The sequence below is a fragment of the Ictalurus punctatus genome, chromosome 11 (genome assembly GCF_001660625.3).
Source record: "Ictalurus punctatus breed USDA103 chromosome 11, Coco_2.0, whole genome shotgun sequence".
NCBI classification, from domain to species: Eukaryota; Metazoa; Chordata; class Actinopteri; order Siluriformes; family Ictaluridae; genus Ictalurus; species Ictalurus punctatus.
Genome location: NC_030426.2, coordinates 13762464 through 13784176, shown reverse-complemented (window position 1 = coordinate 13784176; position 21713 = coordinate 13762464). Strand labels below are relative to the sequence as shown.

At 40.8% G+C, this 21713-nt stretch overlaps 1 protein-coding gene across 6 annotated transcripts in view; it reads left to right on the top strand.

Annotated features, from left to right (window-relative positions):
- Positions 1-21713, top strand: part of ptprfa (protein tyrosine phosphatase receptor type Fa) — a 264589-nt gene that overhangs the window by 167824 nt on the left and 75052 nt on the right. For all 6 annotated transcript variants that reach the window (XM_053683707.1, XM_053683708.1, XM_053683706.1 and 3 more), the window contains exons 7-10: positions 11914-12183; positions 16606-17199; positions 17371-17504; positions 17819-17963. In XM_053683707.1, coding sequence (XP_053539682.1) covers positions 11914-12183; positions 16606-17199; positions 17371-17504; positions 17819-17963 — 1143 coding nt within the window. The remainder of the gene's footprint in view (positions 1-11913; positions 12184-16605; positions 17200-17370; positions 17505-17818; positions 17964-21713) is intronic.

The following is a 21713-nucleotide window of genomic DNA, read 5'->3' as shown; positions in this document are numbered from 1 at the left end:
CTCGGAGTGAGTCGAGTTGGCTAATGAGAGGCTATTAAGATGAGACACCTATCATTTGATATGATGAATTTTCTGTGATTTATTCAACTTTGCAACAGTCCCTTCTCATTGAAAATCTTTGCTCTGAATCTGGGTCATAAGATCTAGCGCAAAAAAAAGTTTCTGAATAGAAACTCTTTTTTGTCTGTTTTGTCTGATCTTGGCATGAATTCACCTGTCTGAAGAAAGTGCAGATCTGAGTTTGTGTTTGTTCGGTGTATCATATAGTGAGGCGTGTGGTTGTTTTGTATGTTTGCGTGTGTTCTTTCCTCATTAATTCCCCCATCCTGTTTATTCACCTTGATAAAAGTCTGAACCAGAAGCTCCAATAACACGTGCAGAGCAGAGATCATATCCACCGAAATGGAGACCTTTTGCGTTTGATGTGAACTCAGACCACACACCTTAAGATGTGGCAACGGATGGAACACACACTCGGAACCTTGGCCTTTTGATGACATTCAATATATATTTATGAGTCTGTAATCGGGATCAAATTCCTTATTTGTAACCTGCATATGTGCATGTGTGTGTGTGTGTGTGTGTGTGTGTGTGTGTGTGTGTGTGTGTGTGTGTGTGTGTGAGTGAGGTGTGAACTGAGATTATGTGCTTTATGTATATATATATATATATATATATATATATATATATATATATATATATATATATATATATATATATACACACACCAAAAGTGGTTTTATTTCAGCTGAATGTCTGTGCTCTTATTTGAACTTGCCTAACGTCCTTCTTCTACAGGTGTGTAAAACTTCAGTCAGTGTGTGGGTCGCCCTGTGTGTGTGGGTGGCCTCTCTCGTTCTCATTGGTGCATTTCAACCTTTCTCTTTTTCACTCTGTTTATATGATCCAGTTTTCTTTATTCTCACCTCTGTATGCAGGTGTGTCTCTCTCTATCAGTGTGTGTTTTCTACTACTATTCCATATCTCCAGGTTATAACTTGGCATATACACACTCTGTATATGGGACTGCTCATTGCTGAAATGCTTATCCTGTTCCATAAACATCTGTGCATGGTTGCAGTCATCCTCACGTGCCTTAACCATTAGCAAGCCCACAAGCAGCCACTTGAAGGTTCCTGCCTTCTCACTGCTTGTTAGTGCTGATGCTTAGAAATGTGTTTCCTAGTCATGTGTGTGTGTGTGTGTGTGTGTGTGTGTGTGTGTGTGTGTGTGTGTGTGTGTGTGTGTGTTTGTTGGGGGGGTGGGGGGAGATGTACATTATGTATGATAGGATGTAGGCCATTAGATATATTCAGTCTAACTATTCAGTTATAACTATATACAACATAGAAAGTCATGGGAGAAAAGAATAAGATTTGTCTATGTAAGTTGTCTTTAAACTCTGTCATGTTTAGATCTTATAGAGGTGTGTGTGTGTGTGTGTGTGTGTGTGTGTGTGTGTGTGTGTGTGTGTGTGTGTGTGTGTGTTTCTGTGCTCTGTGACCTCATGTTATTGCTCATCTCTTTAATGGATAAGCAGAATATTTGCCTGTTTTACTCTCTCTGTTTCTCCTTGTCTTCTCGTTCTCCCTCCTTTCCTCTACTCTCTCTCTTTCTCTCTCTTCTTCCCTCCCTCCATCTCCATCGCATCCTGCCATCAAAACTCACTCCACTCCCCACTCTCAGACCAGCGGGAAGGTGGGTTCCTTTCTTTCTCCTTCTCGTCATCTACATGGAGGACCTGGATAGCAGGATAGCAATCTCCTCTTCGGCCCCGCACAGGGCTTCTACTACAACTTAACATCCCCTCTCTGCCCCTTTTTTCCCCTCCTTTGCCTCCTTGTTTCCTACCAACAATTCCAACCTCATTTACCCCAGAATTTTCCCCAATAATCTTTGCATGCCGCATGGTTGCTCTGCTTTTTAATTGTTTGTCCATGCCTGTTGATGTTTCGTCTTCCATGCATCATCTGTCACTTGCCATTATTATGTATATACTTTACTTTTATGTAGTGTTTTGTAGCTCCAGTTAGTATCTTCTATGTTTCTCACATTTCTCACATTAGATACCTAGTCAGGAAAGACTCAGTTAGGCATATTTGTTCTACTTTTCAATGGGCAATGCTGACTCAGTGGTTCATATCCCAGCACTGTTAGATCAAGGCTCTTGGAAATGACTCAATGATCATGATTCAGTCCTGTATGAAACAGAATGTACATATTTAGTAGTACATATTTCCACAACAGCCAGTGTTAAGATAATCAGCAGCTCTGCCAAACTTATTGACAACTAACAAAAATTATGTTTACCATGAAGAGCGATAACGTATACATCGACAATCCTGATGGCAGGTGACTTAATGAGTCTTAATTTATCACATATACTTTACAGCACAGTGAAATTCTTTTCTTCGCATACCCTATCACGTCAGAAAGCTGGGGCCAGGGTCAGCCATGATACAGCGCCCCTGGAGCAGAGAGAGGTTAAGGGCCTTGCTCAAGGGCCCAACAGTGGCAGCTTGGCAGAGCTGGGGCTTGAACCCCCAACCTTCCGATAAGTAACCCAGAGCCTTAACCGTCAAGCAACCACTACCCCATATAATATTATATATTTTAAAATAATTTTTAAAAACTGGAAAGTTTAGGGCTGTTTGATTTCATTTTGAAGTGAACTCAAATGTTGATACCTAGTGTTGGGAAGTGATGGATTTGATACAGATAAATGATTTCACATCACATAAGCTGCATATGCTTGACAGTGAACTTTTGGTCTAGGTCTGATTCAGCACAAACAGTTATCTCATTACTTGGTGTGGAACAAATTGCCCTTGCCTAATCTAATTGCTGTTTTATGGTAATTTGAACAGTTGTGAAAAAAGTGCTAATGTAGTTAGAAATGAAATTTGGAGGGCTAATGTTACAGTATCTATGTCAATACGGTTAAACCTTAATATGCTTTAATATCATCATAATATCATTATAAGTTCATCATCAATGATCAAACTTGGGATCGAAAAGACTTTTTTAAAACTATAGACAGACATATATTGTAAATGTGCATAATATTTTGATTTGATGGGCACTTTAACCAGATATGTGAGCAGGACTGTTTTTTTAAATCACTATGTACAGTTACTATATACTATGTTTTCCTTATAGTATGTTATTTCTCCATTTTCATAAGCAGAGTGCCTTTGCAGTGTCACAAGGCATTCAATTTCCAAGGTCAAACAGCAAAACTTGTTTACAGATGAGTCTCCCGATTGCAGAGAGTGTAATTATCCTCCCTTTTCGTAGCTTAGAGCGTTTGAGGACAGGACATATTATTATCGTGTGAATGAAAGCCAAAGAGCCTTTTGAGTTTGGAAGTGTTTAAGCCGGATAAAGAAGAACTGATTGTTTAATTTGGAAGGGGCCGTGTTGGTTCTGGCTCCAGCTATGAAAAACAATCCTGAGACAAGTACAGAGAGAAAGCATCTCTCTCTGGTCAAGTTTGGTGTACATATGCTGTGTGATCCGTCTCTGTAAGCCAGGGTTCTGGTTGATCACAAATTATATGTTAGAATGAAGCCTATTATTTTTTAATTACATCTGGAACTATTGTCAAATCCATACATACATAGAAAATTAATGAACACCTGACCAATCAGATTTGAGAACTCAACAGTGCTGTGGTTTAAATGTAAAATATTTCTGTTTCTGTATTAGTGCAGTCATCTGTATTAGTCTTTAGTTTTATTCCATCATTGCAGACCCACTGGTTTATGTCAGCTTTATGATTTCACATTTGTTATGGTCTCTGTGGCATTAGCCTGAGTCATTGCTTGAATCAAGGCTTGTTTTGCCCTGCTATCTGAAGATCAAGGTTGTTTTCTATTCAGTACAGAGAATGTTCATTTGTGGCAATATGGCTAGAGTCAAAATAGGTTCTGATGCTCTGTTCTCCATTAATGCGCAGGTTTACTTCTTTCGTTTATTTATTCACCCATTTATTCAGTCACAGGTGCATGCTCTGTTGATTGTGGCTGAGGCTGCTTTGCTTCCTGCTTGTGCTGCTGTCTGACATGCTTGAGAAAGTGTGTGTGTGTGTGTGTGTGTGTGTGTGTGTGTGTGTGTGTGTGTGTGTGTGTGTGACTTGTGTCTGGACCACCCATCCCTCTAATTTTCTGCATCTCCTTCCAGCATTTTCCTCTCTTCTTCCTGCAGCATGCTTTCTAGACTATAGTGTGTGTTCTGCATTTTTAACAGCTCACTTCAAAAACTCCTTTTACAAAATGAGATGGTGCCATCACACTGGGCCATCACACTCTCTTCTCTAACTCACTCCAAATGAATAAAACTCAGCCATCATAACATGACCATCCTCCATGTCCATGATGTCCATAGGTAACATCTGTCCTCTGTGTGTATGATGACTAATGTGAATTGATATGGTCTAACATCATCTTCTCTTCCTCCCCTACCCTCCAGTCAGTGTGCTGAGACTTTGTGCTGTCTCATATACTGACTAGTACCTTTGGCTCTCTTTTTCTGTCTGATATATGAAATAATACAACCCAGACATACATAAACATTTTAAAATTGCCTACATATTATTAATAAAGAAAATAAAAAATAAAAAAAAGAAACATGGCCCAAATTTAAAATGGCGAAAATAAATTGCCATTAGAGACATGGGCTAAAAATAAAAAGGGAAAAGCAACATGCACCAAACATATAAATGGTAAAAAAAAAAACATTGGGTCAAACATAAAAAGGGGGGAAGCAACATGCCCCAAACATAAAGAGGAGAACAAGAAACATTGAGTCAAATATAATAATGGAAAAATAAAACGACTGGGAACAAATATAAAAATGGGAAATGTGACATGCTCTAAACATAAAAAAAAGTTTATTTATATATATATATATATATATATATATATATATATATATATATATATATATATATATATATATATATATATATATATATATATATATATGTGTGTGTGTGTGTGTGTGTGTATATATTGGGGGGACCAAATTTGACCAGATATAAAAAAGGGAAAATGAAACACTGGGCCATAAAAAGGGGAAATGCAACATTCCCCAAACATAAAATGGGGAAGAAAGAGACATTGGGCCAAACATAAAAGAAAGGTAAAACCTGACATAAAAAGCAGAGAAAGAACACTGACAAAAACATAGAAAACAAAAATCACACATTGCACTAAACATAAAAATGGAAAACATGACCCAAACATAATAAGGGGGAAAGGAACATGAAAAACAGAAATAGAAACAAAAGAGAAAATGAAACATAGACCAAAAATACAGAAAAACATATTTAGAAGGAGATTTGGTTCTGAGACAGGCAATACTTTGTGTAATCTCCCATGGTGGATAAACTTCCTAACAAAGTGACATTTAACAGCTCAGTTTCACTTTCTGGGTTTTTTATGGTGCACAGCCAGGTGCAGGTGATAAGGCGCCAGTGTGTCTCAGCTGCTGTACTATCACGAATGCCTCTCTGTTCTGCTTTCCCTCAGGGGGATAAAAACCCCACCAATTTAATGGCATTCAAGTCACGTATACAAGGGAGATTAATAATTACCTTGCTTCCTGATCTGTCTATAACCCAGTTAGACCATGCTATATCAATATAGGCCCTGTTTAAAAGGACTAGAAGCTAGGGCAAATGTGCAGATTTTAAATTATGTTCGCTCATGTACCTCTGAAAAAAAAGGACAAGACAGTTTACCGATTACCGATTAACTTAACAAATTGATCAACTTAACAGACATAACTAAATCAAATTTGTTTGTTTTATCTTAAGCAGATATATGTTCACATTATTTGAATAACTAAAGGCATTTTCTTTTCCCAGTTATATTTTGTTCCCATTATCTTTAATCTGGTCTGGAAACTTCAGATTAAAATATTCTCCATAGTCTCCTAATACACTTGAGAATTTTGAGCCCATACTTTGCAGGAAGCTCAGATAGTTGCCCATGACTCATTACATAAATGTCTTGTACTCTTCAGTGTCTTTGAAACTGAGATCATATGTTTCATTTTCCCTGATTGAGCCTGGTATATCTTGGAAGAAAATTAAATGTTTTTAGTCAGAAGTGCTGAGTCATGTATATTTAGTCATCTGAGTTTAATCGCGTATGTCAAAATGGATTTGTAATTTTTAAACTTTTGAATCATATACTATTGGATGTGTTGAAATCTGGTATGTCTGTTGGGATTTGTTTTATCAGGGAATTAGAGATTTGCGGTTGTTGAAGTTTAAAATGGGTTCACATACTTTTTGTGTATCTTAAATCGGATGTGTTGAATCTGATATGTTAAATAATGTGCAATTTAATGCCAGAGTGACCCATGCAGTCATGCTTAAGCTGACTGTTCTGGTTTTCTAGTGTTTTAAAAAAAGAGAAGGGAATGAGACATTGAATAAGCTTCACGCTGTGGGAAGCGCCCTTGAGCCTGACCGGTATCTGAAGTCTGTGTGAAATCATGCCTATTTATAGGCCTGCCGTGGTCAGGTTACGTGGCACCTGTGAACCATGTCATCAGCCTCTATTATCTGAAGCAAAGACACAATTCACAGGCATGCCCCAGTATGAAAAAGCTGTGCAACATCTTGCTCCCTTCTCAAGCAACAGGGTTACATACGTAACTCAGACATTCCCTTTCAAAGGAAACTCAATGTTGCGTGAGCTTCACGCTGTGGGACCGAGAATACCCACTCCATCATACTGAAGGTATGGCCTGTTCAAAAAGATTGGAGCCCGAGGGTCACTGCAGGATACTCAAACCTGGGGTGGAATGCATGTCCAAACTGTAATATCAAATGAATTTGTGTGGCGTAGACCACCCCGCCGCAGCACACACAATCCTGCCACTCAGGGGCCAGAACGACAGTTTCCATAATTCCAGCTGAGGGCAACCCTCTGGCTTGAGAACGTAGATCCCTGTAAACGGGAATCTCCCAGGGAGTGCAGTCTAGCAGGGATAGTATCTCTGAGAACCATGTTTGAGCTGGCCAATAAGGTGCTACTAGCAACAGACGTAGACGGTCTTGGCGAATTCTCACTAGAACCTGTGGGAGCAGAGCGATTGGGGGAAAAGTGTACAGAGATGACCTCGGCCTCATGACACTGATTACTCTTAGGGGTTTCGTCCTCGTATGAAACCCAGGACTTTTCAGCCACCACTGAAATGGTCTCATGTGCAATAGGCCCAAAGGTATGATATTGGCTGCTGCTGCCATAAGCCCCAAAAGTCTCTTGTAGAGACTGCAGGGGATGCCCAGACCCAGCTTTATCTCACCCACTGTTGATAGGATTGACCCTACAAGTGTTGGGGATAGAAACGCCCTCATCATAGTAGAATCCCATATAACCCCTATAAAAGTTGTCTTCTGTACTGGAGAAAGCATACCTTCCTTGAGATTCAACCTGAATCCCTGGATCATGCTAGAATTAACCAGTCATCCAGGTAGTTTAGTTCACGGATGCCCTGTAGTCGCAAGGGAGCGCATTGTGAAAGTGCAAGGGGATAAAGCTAGGCCGAAGGGAAGCTATTGGTACTCGTTGCCTCAAACATGAACCTCAGGAACTTCCTGTGACTAGGCAATATTTCTATGTGGAAATATGAAATTAGATCTATCGTCACAAACTAGTCCTCAAACTGAATCTGTGGAACGATAAGTTTGAGTGTCAACATCTTGAACCTATGTGACCGAAGAATACAATTCAGATGGCACTGGTTTAAAATTGTTCACATACTCCCAACTTTTTTTAGGACAATGAAATAATGGCTGTAAAAACCTCCCTCCCTCAGGGAACGGGATACATGTTCTATGGCCCCTTTGTCCAAGAGGGATCTTACGTCGTGTGCTAACCTCGGGCTCTGCTCTGTGCTGACTACTGTGGTGAGCACACCTCTGAACTGGGTGGTTGAGCTCTGAACTGGACCTGGCAACCCTTTTCTACGGTGGACAGAATCCATGGAGACACATTTGGCAGTAATTTACACACTGCCATATGGTCTTTTAGTGACGTTAACTCTTCCACATTCTGTTGGAGGGAAAGCATCAGATTTTCATTGCCTTGTGACAGCTGGCTGACCAGAGAAGACTGAAAACTGGGGATAACATTGGCTAGTGGGCCATATAGTAATACTAGGGGATAACTTCCCTAACAACCTCACGTCCCCTGATACTTCCATCCGTGGCCCATCAGGACTGCTCCTTCTTTGCGTGCTCTGCATTAATGATCATTCTCTGATCAGGCCTACTTGCAGGCTGCGACTGTGGCCACCTGGTCCACCTGGAATTCCGCGATGGGAGGTGGGCCACCACATTCACCTTCTGTGCCTCCCTTGCACTAGTGCTGGCGAACTCAACATAACGAAGAAGTAACTGGCTGAATGGCGCTCTTTGCTGTTTCACCTCATGAAACCTGTCCGCGATGGCATAATCCATGCCGCTGAACAGGCCAGAAGGTTCAACAGGGGCATCCAGCATGGAGACTTTAATCTTATCTATCATCCCTGAGAGGTGGAGACATAGGTGTATCTCCACCCCAACCAAGTGACCCATTGAACGGCCGATATGACAGGCCGTTTTCTTGGTCAAGACAAATCTGTGGCACGGCGAAGCTCCGCCACTGCCTTGGGCCCAATTCCCTCCCCTCTGTCGTGATCACTCAGCAGGTCTGCTTGGTAGACCTGCAACACTGCCATTGTATGCAGTGACCCACAAGTGGGACCCGCTGCCTCATAGGCTTTGCCAACCAACGCTGAGGTGGCCTTACATGGCTTGGATAGCAAAGTCAGCCCCCCTAAATTTCCTGCCATCGATGGAGAGAGGTAGCTCGCAAGTGCCTTCTCCACCTTTGGCATAGCCAAATACTCGTGCTGTTCATTCCCATAATGGCCAAATAATCCGGCATAGCAGGGTTATAAACATGGCTAGGGTATGGTTTTCCCCAGAAGTGAGATATTTCATCATGGACTTCTGGGAAAAAGGAGAGTTTTCTGCTGCGTGAGGGAGATTTATATTCACTGGGGAGATGGCGCTCATCCAGTTTGCTACAAGCCACTTCCTCTTCCCTGGGCCAGTCTAGATTAAGGTTCTCTAAAGCCCTATAGTCCTTGGATTGCTGTGGCTCAGGTGGTAGAGCATGTTGCACACTAAGCATAAGATTGGCAGTTCAATTCCCAGCCCACATGACTCCACATGCCAAAGTGTCTCTGGGCAAGACACTAAGCCCCAGGTTGCTCCCAATGGCAAGCTAGCACCTTGCATGGCAGCTCTGCTACCATTGGTGTGTGAGTATGTGTGTGAATGGGTGAATGAGACACAGTGTAAAGTGCTTTGCAGAACTGCTAAAGTTAAAAAAGCACTATATAAGTGCAGGCTATTTACCATGTAGTAATCATTTCAAGCAGTTCTTTATATGCTTGAGAGCATATAAAGTTTTTGGTGCAGTGGCTCCCCCCTCTGGCTCCTTGGAGTCAGAGAGGGTGGGTTGGCTTTCCATATGGAAAGGAGGATACGCGACGTGAGTTTCAAAATCTTCCAAAATAGAGCCCGGCACGTCTCCGGCTCATCTTCCAGATCCATTCGGGATCCCCAGGATCCACGAGGCTCTGAAACCTAACTCCCTTCAGCCGAGAAGAGAGCGAGCCACAGGCGGAGCTGCCTCATTGTAAAGTGTTCACAATGTGCAGTCTGTCCCCTCAAGGGCTGCTGTGGCATGCTCCATCCCCAGACACTTCACACAGAATGTGTGTTCACCCCCCCATGATAAAACTAGAGCAAGGCATGACACACTTCCTGAACTCTCTCTGACTCATACATTTCTTTTATTAAGGGAAAGTAAAGACAGTGCTGTGAAAAAGTATTTGACTGATTCCTTCTGTTTTTGTGTCTCATAGTAAACAGTTTTAGATCTTCAAATGAAATACAACCTAAAAGAAAGGCAAACTGAGTAAACGCACAATACAGTTATTTAGTTTGGTTAGAAGTGGTTTTTGACTTGCTGCTCTTCCATGCATGCAGTGTTTGCCCTGTGTCTTTCTGATAGTGGAGTCATGAACAGTGGCCTTTATTGATGCAAGAGAGGCCTGTAGTTCGGTTGAGGTTGTCCTTGGCTCTTTTGTGACTTGCTGGATGAGTCATCACTGTGCTCTTGGAGGAATTTTGGACGGTCGGCCACTTCTGGGAAGGTTCACTACTGTGCTGAGATTTTCCATTTGGAGATAATGGCTCTCACTGTGGTTCTTTGGCTTCCCAGAGAGCATTGTAACCCTTCCGTGACTGATGTATTTCAATCACCTTCTATCTAAACATTTCTGGAATTTCTTTCAACTTTGGCATAGTGTATTACTGAGTAAGACCTTTTTAACTAAAAACATGTGTTGAAAATGTTCTGTTTAAGTGTTGATTTGATTGAACAAGGTTTGCAGTAATGAAACCTGGTTATGTCTGGTCCAGCTGAACCCCATTATGAATGCAGTTTCTTAGATTTTGAGAATTAGTAAAGCATTTTCACACAGGCCCAGTTGATATTGGATAACTTTTTTGCTTCAATAAATAACAGCATTTATAAACTGTATTTTGTGTTTACTCAGGTTGCCTTTGTTTTATCTTAGATTTTGCTTTAATTTCTAAAAATGTTTGGTATGAGATATACACAAAAACAGACGAAATCAGGATGGGGAAAATACTTATTCACAGCAATGTATTTATAGATTTTATTTTATTTTTAATTAGAGAGGAAATTAAGAGTCTTTTTTTTTTGGCGTTCACACAATCAACCGACATGCACTCTTTCTCTGAAGATACTAAGGCTTTATGATGTGGTTCGCAGGAGCTGTTTTATAGTCACGCGATCTGCAAAATTGCCATGTCACCTGACCACAGCAGGCCTATAAATAGGCATGATTTCACAAAGACTTCAGATACCAGTCACGCGCGAGGATGTATGAATGTACTTCTTCCCAGTGTATGAATCGCATGCAATGTTGAGTTCCGTTTGAAAGGGAACACTCCAAACCAAAATAGCAAGAAATACTCATTAATCATGAGCCAGTGTTTGTCCCAGAGTGAGCACAAGATCTAGTATCCAATTCTCTGTTCAACCCTTGAAGATAAGACACTACAGCTCATAATACAGAAAGCAATACAGTGTCTCTGGAGTCCTTCCTTCATGACTCACATTTCATGACTGTAATTAACGCTGTAGCGGCTCGTGTTTTTAATGTGCAGAGAGAGTGCAGAAATGTCCATTCAGACAACACCTATAATGTGGAAAGCTTGGCAGCATTTCAGGGAAACCAAAGGGAGATAACAATAAAGATCCACTCAGCCAATGCCCCAGCAGGGAACTGCAAAGCAGTGCATTTTACACTATTGTATAGTCCAGTTAACACTACTGCTTGGGAAAAGTCCTTTGCATTTTTTTATTTGGATCTTCATTAGTGAGTTTTTTCAAAGGTAGCACTTTGCCTAATGGGCAAGTTCAAGCAAAGTCTAATGAGAAAATGAGATGCTGTTACGTCCGGTTAAAAAAAACTAAAACAAATGGCAAATACCTAGTGTGATGAAATTGGCAAGCTGTCGTCAACCAAAATTTGAAAAAAAATTCATTCTAATTCTTTCCAGCAGACATCATGTTATAATAAAAAACACAATAACGTCAGTTTCTGCATCACTAGACATGTTGTTTTTAACTTAATTTGTCAAAAGATTTCTCATAATTATATTATAATATTAACAGTAATTAAAAGGCTACTTATCTGATCAAATGAATCCCTCTTATCATGCCAGAGCCATGCCAAAGTAAGGCTGCAATGCTGTTTACTGTGTTTCCTTCTTTTGCCATGTGTTCACTTCCTCTCGTCCTCCTCCAACAGTCAGGCGAGTTCCTCCACGCTTCTCTATTCCCCCCACCAATCATGAGGTGATGCCCGGTGGCAGCATCAACCTCACGTGCGTCGCTGTCGGTGCCCCAATGCCTTTTGTCAAGTGGATGAGGGGTGAAACGGAGCTGACCAAAGAAGAAGAGATGCCTATTGGCCGCAACGTGTTGGAGCTCAACAACATCCGCCAGTCAGCCAACTACACCTGTGTGGCTATGTCCTCGTTGGGCATGATCGAGACAACTGCGCAGATCATCGTCAAAGGTAAGAGTCCATTTAAAATTACAGAATATTTATCATCTCTGCCTAGAAGAAAAGGCAAGTTTATGCTACAGTCCAAAAGACATAACCAGGAAGTATTCTGATAACAATAGTATAATATAATTTTATTTTATATATTGAAATTCAGAAGCAATACTTTTGGTCAAACAAGGCTTTCCTCGTATGACTGCCAATTTGTCAAAGTCAAAGAAACAGCAATATAGACCATATATACATAAGTCAATAACATACAGTATAACTCGAAGACTTACAACTAAGTTCATGAAGAGAAGCACTGTAAAAAAAAAAAAAAATACAGGTATATTTATCGTAATTTTCGGACTATTGAGCGCACCTGAATATAAGCCGCACCGACTAACTTTAAAAAGAAATTTTTTTTTGTACATATATAGGCCGCACTTGTCTATAAGCCGCAGGTGTCCACGTTGTAACATGAGATATTTACACAGAAAGATGTTACACAAAGATTTATTTTTAACTTTTAGTTAAATACGTACCGTAAATGTTTTTTTCCGAACAGTGCCTGTAACACGGCTGGTTAAAAAAAAATAAAAATACAGTTGCCTACCAGGAAAAGTCATTGATCGCTTCGCACTTCGTCACACACTTCCTCAGTCTCTCTTTCGTTGTCGCTCTCAATGTCACTTACATCTCGAGGCAAATTCGCCCTTGAGCTTGTGCTGTCCTCTTCATCACGCAGCAGTCCAGCCTTTCGAAACCCGTTGGTGATAGTACATTTTTTGACACTGCTCCACGCTGTTAGGATCCACTGGCAAACCTGAGCAAAAGTTGCTCTTCGCATGCTATTTCCTTCTTCGACAGCCAGATCGATCACCTTTAACTTGAAAGCTGCATCATATGCATTTCTTCGTGTGTTTTCCATGATGAGGGTGTGTGCATGAAGCGCAAAATGACTGAGTGCGTTTGATTTAATTCCGAACAGTTTCATTGGTCCACTGTGACCTGTTCGGTAATTTCATTGGTCCGATGTGACGAGGCTAAATGTTTTGGCGGCATGAAGCTCATTAGCCCGTAAAAAATCCATAAATTAGCCGCGTCATTGTTTAAGCCGCAGTGTTCAAAGCGTGTGACAAAAGTAGCGGCTTATAGTCCGGAAATTACCGTAATTAATTGTAGGAAATTTTGGTCAGAAGCTGTTTATTTCAAAAGCGAATTTCAAAATTAGTCAGCGAAGTTATTTAGCCAACCTCTTTGCCATTCCAAAACAATTATGGCTGATTCACATACAAAGTGTTTACATTATTATTTTAATGGCTTAACTAGCTGACATGGCAGGTTGGTGAGTTGCTGCAGTACTTTTAGTTTATGTAAGCTAGCTATATGGCTATATCACACAGTCTCATTACTTTGAGTTAACGTTGGTCTCAGGAGCATTGTGTGTCTTCATTTGTAATGAGTTTTGCCTTATCATCCCTACTGCTTTCAATCAATAATAACATGCTGTTTTAAATGCACATTATGAAATCAATGTTAGTATTTGTAAAAGCATTGTTCAGTTATGGTCAGAAGTTTAAAATAAATTTTTGGGGATGAGCTGAAGAGGAAAGAAGACATCTGAGACACATCTGCCATTGACTTAACATGACATCTGATTAAGCATGTACTTGTTCATCTGCAGTGATAGAGAAAGATGACCCGATCTGCTCTCAAAGCTCTGATGTTCTCACCCAGCTGTAGCTGCGAATCTGTAAAATTGTCTTGTTAATAATGAAGACTGTATGATTCCCATAGCTCCCTATCACCACAGCATGTGTCATCAGCTCATCAATCTTTCATCAGTCTTGAAATATGAGGAATATCATTTCAGAGTGATAAATAAGTTTTTCACCCTAAACTAAAGTGAACCTAGTCGGCCAAATGAAAGGTGTTATTTAAAACTGTCTCTTGATGAGAATGAAGTGAGCTTATTGCATTGTTGCATGGTAACAATATTGGAGCTCAGCCCAGACATGCTCCTCCTTGTCTCTGAGGTTTAAGACTGTATCAGACACCAAGACATAACATGCTGAATTCTGTGCCACATGTTGGCAATAGCCATCTGGTTCTTATGATCATTTTGGGATTCTAAGACTTGGAATTATTAAATGGGTGAATTTCAGATATGGAGTTTTAATCACAGCTACAGCTACAGTAGGGATCAAAAGATTTAGGCCCAGATGTATGTAAATGAAGAGATGCAGACAAAATACATCTTGATGCACCCACAATATGAAATAGCCTGGTACTGCCTTATAAAAAGGACTCTGCATAAGGCACTGCGTTTTAAAGCCGCTGTGAAATGGGGGAAATTGTCAAACAGGAGGCTATTGAAAAGCTCTGGACTTAAATAGGAAATGTTAGTTCAGTAAGGAAGAGTTCAATCTTATTTTCTGGACAATATATAATCAAGAAAAATTGGTAAATGGTGCATGAGTAAGATATTCATGTAGTTTAATATGAGGATTTTCCAACGACGTGAATGAATCATGACTTTTGTTGTGGACTCTTTTGGCCTTTTGGACATGGTTATATTTACTATGGGAAAAAGCCAGGAAGGGTTTCATGCTGAAGGATTAGAGTGAAAAAGGAAAACGATTCACAATAAATCTTGCAGGTTTAGTTAGGCATCACTTAACACAGTGCTAATCCAGTCTGCACAGTTTTTATGTCATACTCTCCTCATTCACCTCTCACAGGCAGATGAAATTGCTCCCAGTGCATTTTCCGCATAGAGAACAGACCTAAGCTCCATAAACCTGGACATTCCAACATTTTTCTCATACCCTTTTTAACGCTGTTACTTTGTACACTTACACATCCATCCGGTACTCTGACAGCAGCACAATCACATGCAACATGAAAAAAACAGCGGTTTAGAGTCATTTTCTCCTGCAATTTTATTATAATGCAGGCACTTTACTGCTCTCCTGTGGAAACATGGCATCCTGAGCAGCGGGCCATTACCCTGAGCCAAAGTGATGATAATGGTCGTGTTTACCATGGGAAAAAGACGTATTTTAGTGCAACGCCTCTGCATTTCATGTCAAATGCACAGTGGATGACCTATAGATTGCAGTACCTGCACTTTAGTGTTAGATAATGACATTCAAAATGTTGCAGTTAAAGTAGCTTGGAGGCATATTTGCATTGTGTGTGAATTATGAAGTAGAAAATATCATTTAAGATCTTTTAAGGACTTTTAAGTGCATATTATAATAATAATAATAATAATAATAATAATAATAATAATAATAATAATAATAATAATAATCAACAGAAGCTTGACTGATAAACCAGTTGGCTAATAAAATCAGATGATATTTTGTTTACTTCTTCCATCATTCCAGTGAAGCCTATGTTTTTAATGTATAAAATTACATCAGCCAGTATCATGAATTGGTTTTAGTGTTTGCCATTTAAATGGTAAATGGTGCACTTATATAGCGCTTTTATCCAAAGCGCTTTACACTGTGTCTCATTCACCCATTCACACACACACACCAATGGTAGCAGAGCTGCCATGCAAGGCGCTAACTTGCCATCGGGAGCAACTTGGGGTTGAGTGTCTTGCCCAAGGACACTTCGGCACGTGGAGTCGAGAATCGAACCGCCAACCCTACGATAAGTGGACAACCCGCTCTACCACCTGAGCCACAGCAGCCCCGTTTAAAATTAGTATTGGTAAAAAAATAATTTCTAGAATTCCTATTAGATTGAGATAAACACCAAAAAGAGGAGCAGGATAAGGAGCAGAGGTTTTATTGTGACAGGGTACCAGGGTCTAAACATCTAAGATGTTTTAGCCCAGTGGTCAACATCCCTGATCCTGGAGATCTACCTTCCTGAAGACTTTAGGGGTGGCTGTGGCTCAGGTGGTAGAGAGGGGTGTCCACTAATCGTAGGGTTAGCGGTTCGATTCTTGGCCCACGTGACTCCACATGCCGAAGTGTCCTTGGGCAAGACACTGAACCCAAAGTTGCTCCCGATGGAAAGTTAGCTCCTTGCATGGCAGCTGTGCTACCATTGGTGTATGTGGTGAATGAATGAATGGGTGAATGAGACACAGTGCAAAGCGCTTTGGAACCACTAAGGTTAAAAATCGTTATGTAAGTGCAGACCATTTATTATTACCATTACTTTAGCTCCAACCATAGTTCTTGATCAACTATAACAGGTGTGTTAGGTTTTGGTTGGATATGAAACCTGCAGGAAGGTAGATCTCAAGGAAGAGGGTTGGTGTCCACTGTTATAGTCTATAAGCAAAAATAATAAATCATTACAGCAGTCAGACCTTAATAGTTGTAATAGGCCAACCTCCTTCAGTGGTTAATATCCATGCAATAGCCCCAAAAGACTCTATAGCACCATTATAATTGACCCTGACTGTATGTATGTGTGTTCCAGCCCTCCCTCGCTCGCCCATCTCTCTAATGGTGACTGAAACCACAGCAACCAGCGTGACTCTGACGTGGGATTCTGGAAACCCAGAGCCGGTCTCATACTATGTCATCCAGTACCGTGCCAAACACTCTGACAGTGGCGGTTTCCAGGAAGTGGACGGTGTGGCATCGACACGCTACAGCATCGGTGGTTTGAGTCCATTCTCACCATATGAGTTTCGTGTCATGGCTGTTAACAACGTGGGGCGTGGTCTGCCCAGCACATCCGTGGAAACACGAACTGGCGAGCAGGCACCATCGTCTCCTCCGCTGAGGGTACGGGCCAGGATGCTGAGCTCAAGCACAGCGCTGGTGCAGTGGGAGCCACCTGAGGAGCCAAATGGCCTGATCAGGGGCTACAGAGTATATTACACACAAGACGTACACTCGTATGCGCCACTCAGTGCCTGGTACAAGCACAACACGGCTGACGCAGCACAGCTGGCCACCATCTCAAACCTGGTACCTGGCACTACCTACAGCCTGCGTGTGCTGGCATTCACAGCTGTAGGAGACGGACCACCATCCCACACACTGCAGATTAAAACACTGCAGGGAGGTAAGAGAGACCAGGCTAAGTGAGTGTGTGAGGGTGTGTCAGAGTGTGCAAGTGTGTGCAAGTGTGTGCTGATGGCAGTCAACAGCTTCCGATTGGAAGCACTGGTGTGTCAGGACCCTATGAGCTCAGGTGTGTATGTAAGTTGTGAGACTGACTGTATGTTTCATGCAGTTCCAGCCCAGCCAAGTGAATTCGAGGCAGAGGCCGAGCTCGACACTCGGATCATGCTGCGTTGGCTTTGGCCTGTTCAGGACCAAATCATTAAATATGAGCTTACCTACTGGGAAGCTGACTCTGGACACAAGGTATACACACACACACACACACACACACACACACACTATAAATGACATCAAATCGTTCATGAATCTCAAATAGACTTGCTAACATCGGAACACAGTGTTGTGTAGAAAAATGATTAAAAGCTAAAGGTGTAGCAAAAGCATCTCCAAGCTAAAATCGCTTTCATCCTAAAAATGTAAAGAAGCGAATTTCAAACAGTAAACATGTCTTGGCTGATGGACTACATTTGATATACAAGGAAACTATGTTACTTGAACAGGAGCAATACCATTAATAGCAATGACTGTGTTGTTCAATCTCGCTCTCTCTCTCACAGAACCATGTGATCTTTGACCCAGCTGGTTCATACGCTGTGGAAGGCCTGAAGCCTGACACTCTGTATAAATTCACACTGGCTGCGCGCTCTGGAATGGGTCTAGGCTTGTACACACAGCCGATTGAGGCTCGCACGGCCCAGTCCAGTAAGTAACACACATACAGACACACACACACACACATTCCACCTACATTTCAACATTTCATACATACTCCATACACACAATGCACACACATGTTAATTACTCTTACCTATCTGTATTCCACATACTTTCTTCATAATCATAGATTTCTGCCCAGGATCGTTTCATTGATATCTGACCTCAGTGTTGCTTATTTGAGTTTTTCTCTCCTTTAATACGTGGCTCATCATCACGACTGGTGATGAATGAGTGAATGCTCATGAGTTTGTGCTAGTGCCTGTTTGTTATTGCGCTTTCATTCATTTATTCATTCTTTTAGCTTTGGTACAGTCATGCTCAAAAAACATCACGGATATATAGAGTTGATGTGTAAAGAATGGCGCACCTCAGATTTTATCTACACAGCGAGAAATTTTTCTCCAGACGCTTCAGCTTTTCATCCGTCCAATTCGCCATTATTGTGCTATTGTGGCATATCTTTTTTGTTTGTTTGTTTGTTTGTTTGTTTTTTATCAATGATGTCAGAGTGACGGGTGTGCTCACTCTAATCTCACTCCTCAAATCCTTCATCACTCATACTGTAGTATTTATGACAGATCGGCGAAAATCATGCCTCATTCCGGGGCTGTGCGCGTGTGTGTGTACGTGCCTGTGCATGGGTGCATGCGTGTGTTTGTATGTGTGTGTGCGTACCTGTGCATGGGTGCGTGTGTGTGTGTGTGTGTGTGTGTGTGTGTATGTGTGCGTGCGTACCTGTGCATGGGTGCGTGCGTGTGTGTGTGTGTGTGTGTGTGTGTGTGTGTGTGTGTGTGTGTGTGTATGTGTGCGTGCGTACCTGTGCATGGGTGCGTGCGTGTTCACTGGTAGCCGAAAAAGAGGCATGACCTCAAAATCAACTCTCTCACTCCTTCTTTCTCTATCTTTCGTCGATTTCTTTCTCTCTTTTACTCCAATTCATTCATTTATCTTATTTACTCATTATTTTTCTTTCTCTATTCTACTAATTCTCCCATTCATTCCCTCTCTTATTCATTCTATCTCACTTATTTTCTCTCATCTCATCATCTGCTTTTGCATTCCCTCTGTCTCCCATACACTATTTGTCTCTCATCCTTATCCCCCCCCTTTTGTTCTCTCTCTCTTTCCCACTCTGTTTTGCTCTCCTTTTTCACTTTTCCAGCCCCTCAATCATTTCTCTGTTTTATCTCTCTCATCCTTATCTTCTCGAGGACCGTTTCTCCCACATTCCTTCACACTCTCTTCCTTTCTCTTTTTCCTTTACCTTTTCAGAGGGTTGCCATCATGGCCCCTCACGCTCACAGGAGCACATCAGGAGATGTCTTTTAGCGCTTTGTCTGGAGTCAAGCCACCATCAAAACTGGTTGATGATTATCATCTAAGCATAATCAGTGGTTATCTGTAGAGTCAGGCACAAAGTGCACTGAGAGCTCCACAACGTCTCTTTTTCTTCAGTCACTTATCAAACACTAATGCAATTTATTCGCCATATGATATTTCTTAAATGGGAATCCACCTCTCTTCACTAATATAAATGCAAAATTGTGTTCTTATGGGGGGTCAGATGTTACCCTGCATTCATACGACAATTTGGCACTCATTTCCTGTGTACAATTTTCTCAATGTTATACATCCCAGCTATTTGTTTCCTCAGACAAATCTTAGGGTATGGGCTGTTTAAGTCTCGCAAATTATTTTTACAAATTCCTACCTGCATTCACTTCCAATTCAGCAGTGTCTGTAGAACAACGGCTTCTTTGTCGCTTCTGCTTTGTTATGAAGGGTCCAATAGGGGCATACTGCGACTTAAAAATAGCTGGAAAACCATGTCCCCGAGCAGCGTTCCGGTTTATACTGTACATGGACACTGATATGTTTTACATTGGGGTGCTGGAGTTTTAAAGAGCATAGATGTGACATGTACATTGACATTATACCTGAATGAAGAATCAAATCATTTTTCTTTCAACAGAATGTGTGCTAGAATGATTTATACGTGAACTCTCCAATCAGGAGGTGTTGACATTCATTGCGACGGGTTTATATTAATGCACTCATTCTAATATGCTATCGTTTCTATAGTAACATCTCATTCACATGACCTAAGCCTAATTCTAAACGGATTTATTTGTTTTGTTTAACAAATAAAAGCATGTAATAGTTGACATGGTGAGGGTTTTTTGTTATGAGATATTTATTATCTATTAATATTACATCCATGGAAGGAGTCTTGAGTGTAAGAAGTTTGTAAGTCAATAAGTTCGCAGAAATGGGAGTTATTTCCTGATATTGATTACGTCATATTAGCTATATCCATTTGCTTCTCATCAACAAGATTTCAGTCTTTTTCATATTCATTTGTTCATTTTAGTCATTGGCAAATCACTGTGGCATAAAAGAGGAATACTATCTCCGGCATACAAATTCAAAAACTACTCAAAATGCTCCATTTTATAGTTTATTATTATTATGTTAACAGTTGCAATTGAAGGAGTTCTGAAAGCCAGGCTTGTAGAAGTACCCTCAACACCCCTACTTCCCAAGTCTTTGGGTATGAACAAGACATTCAGATTTATTTTAGGACTTCTCCCACAGGTAAATAATGAATTTCAGTTTTAAATAATGAATTTCAGTTTTAAATAATGAATTCCCAACTACTACAGCAACTATATACAGTGTTGGATTAGCTGGTGGAACATGGGAATTGTGGGCCCTACTATAAATAAAATATAGTAGAACCTAATTGTATTAAGAAAAAATTTATGCTGGACACTGTCCAAGACAAATAACTCAACAAACAAGTCCAAGATTTGCTACTGGTATCTATTATGGGAAACATGAAAACACCTATTCCAAACCTCATGGCAACTCCCAGAAAGTCCAGCAAGATCATCGAAATACACACAGGAGTGGTAGCTGACTTTTACTTTTTCCATGTCTACCTGCGCATATGCTGGTTTGTTTATCCTCCAGGCCAAATGGTGTGTTCAAAGACATTGTCACGTTTTTGTGTAGTCCTGCTCCTCAGGACTCAGGAGGCCAAGCTGCTGTAGATTAAAGCGTGTCCAGGCACAGGTTAAATCTGTCATAGTGAATTAAGAATGGTATTGTATTTAGTGGAAGACCACCTTTCAAATTTATCAGCTATGCGTACAAATGTGTAAATCATGCACATTTCTAAATACGCGCCTGATCGAGTTATTCTTGTACATGACAGTACGCGTGTATTTCAAACTAGTCCTGACGATGTGTATTATTGGTATGAAAGTGGAATAGTGGTCATTTTAAACTGATTATAAGATGCTGCTTAAAACCAATTAATGTCAGTCAGGTCAGTACATTTGATAGAGTAATCACTGACTATGAGGCTCACATCAAGGTGCACAGATCAAATGTAAAATCATGTAAAAGGCACATTGATTGAGATGTGTGGCTAATTGGTTGATTTCATTTGCCAAGTTCAATTTTAGTAGATTTCTGTGAGCAACTCGACCCACTTTTGGAAAAGCCAACATAGCACATAAATAGTATCCCTGTGCACACTCAAATCCTTTCTACTCTAGGGTTTTTAGCCACGGGCACATTTCACTGATACATGGCGGAATTTCCCAACATTACGTACATTACGGTGGAAAAGATACAGTGGAATACAGTAGTGGTAAAGATGATGATAATGAGGGATTTTTCACACCACTGTAGGTTTTCCAAATACATAAATGATAAATGAGGCATTAG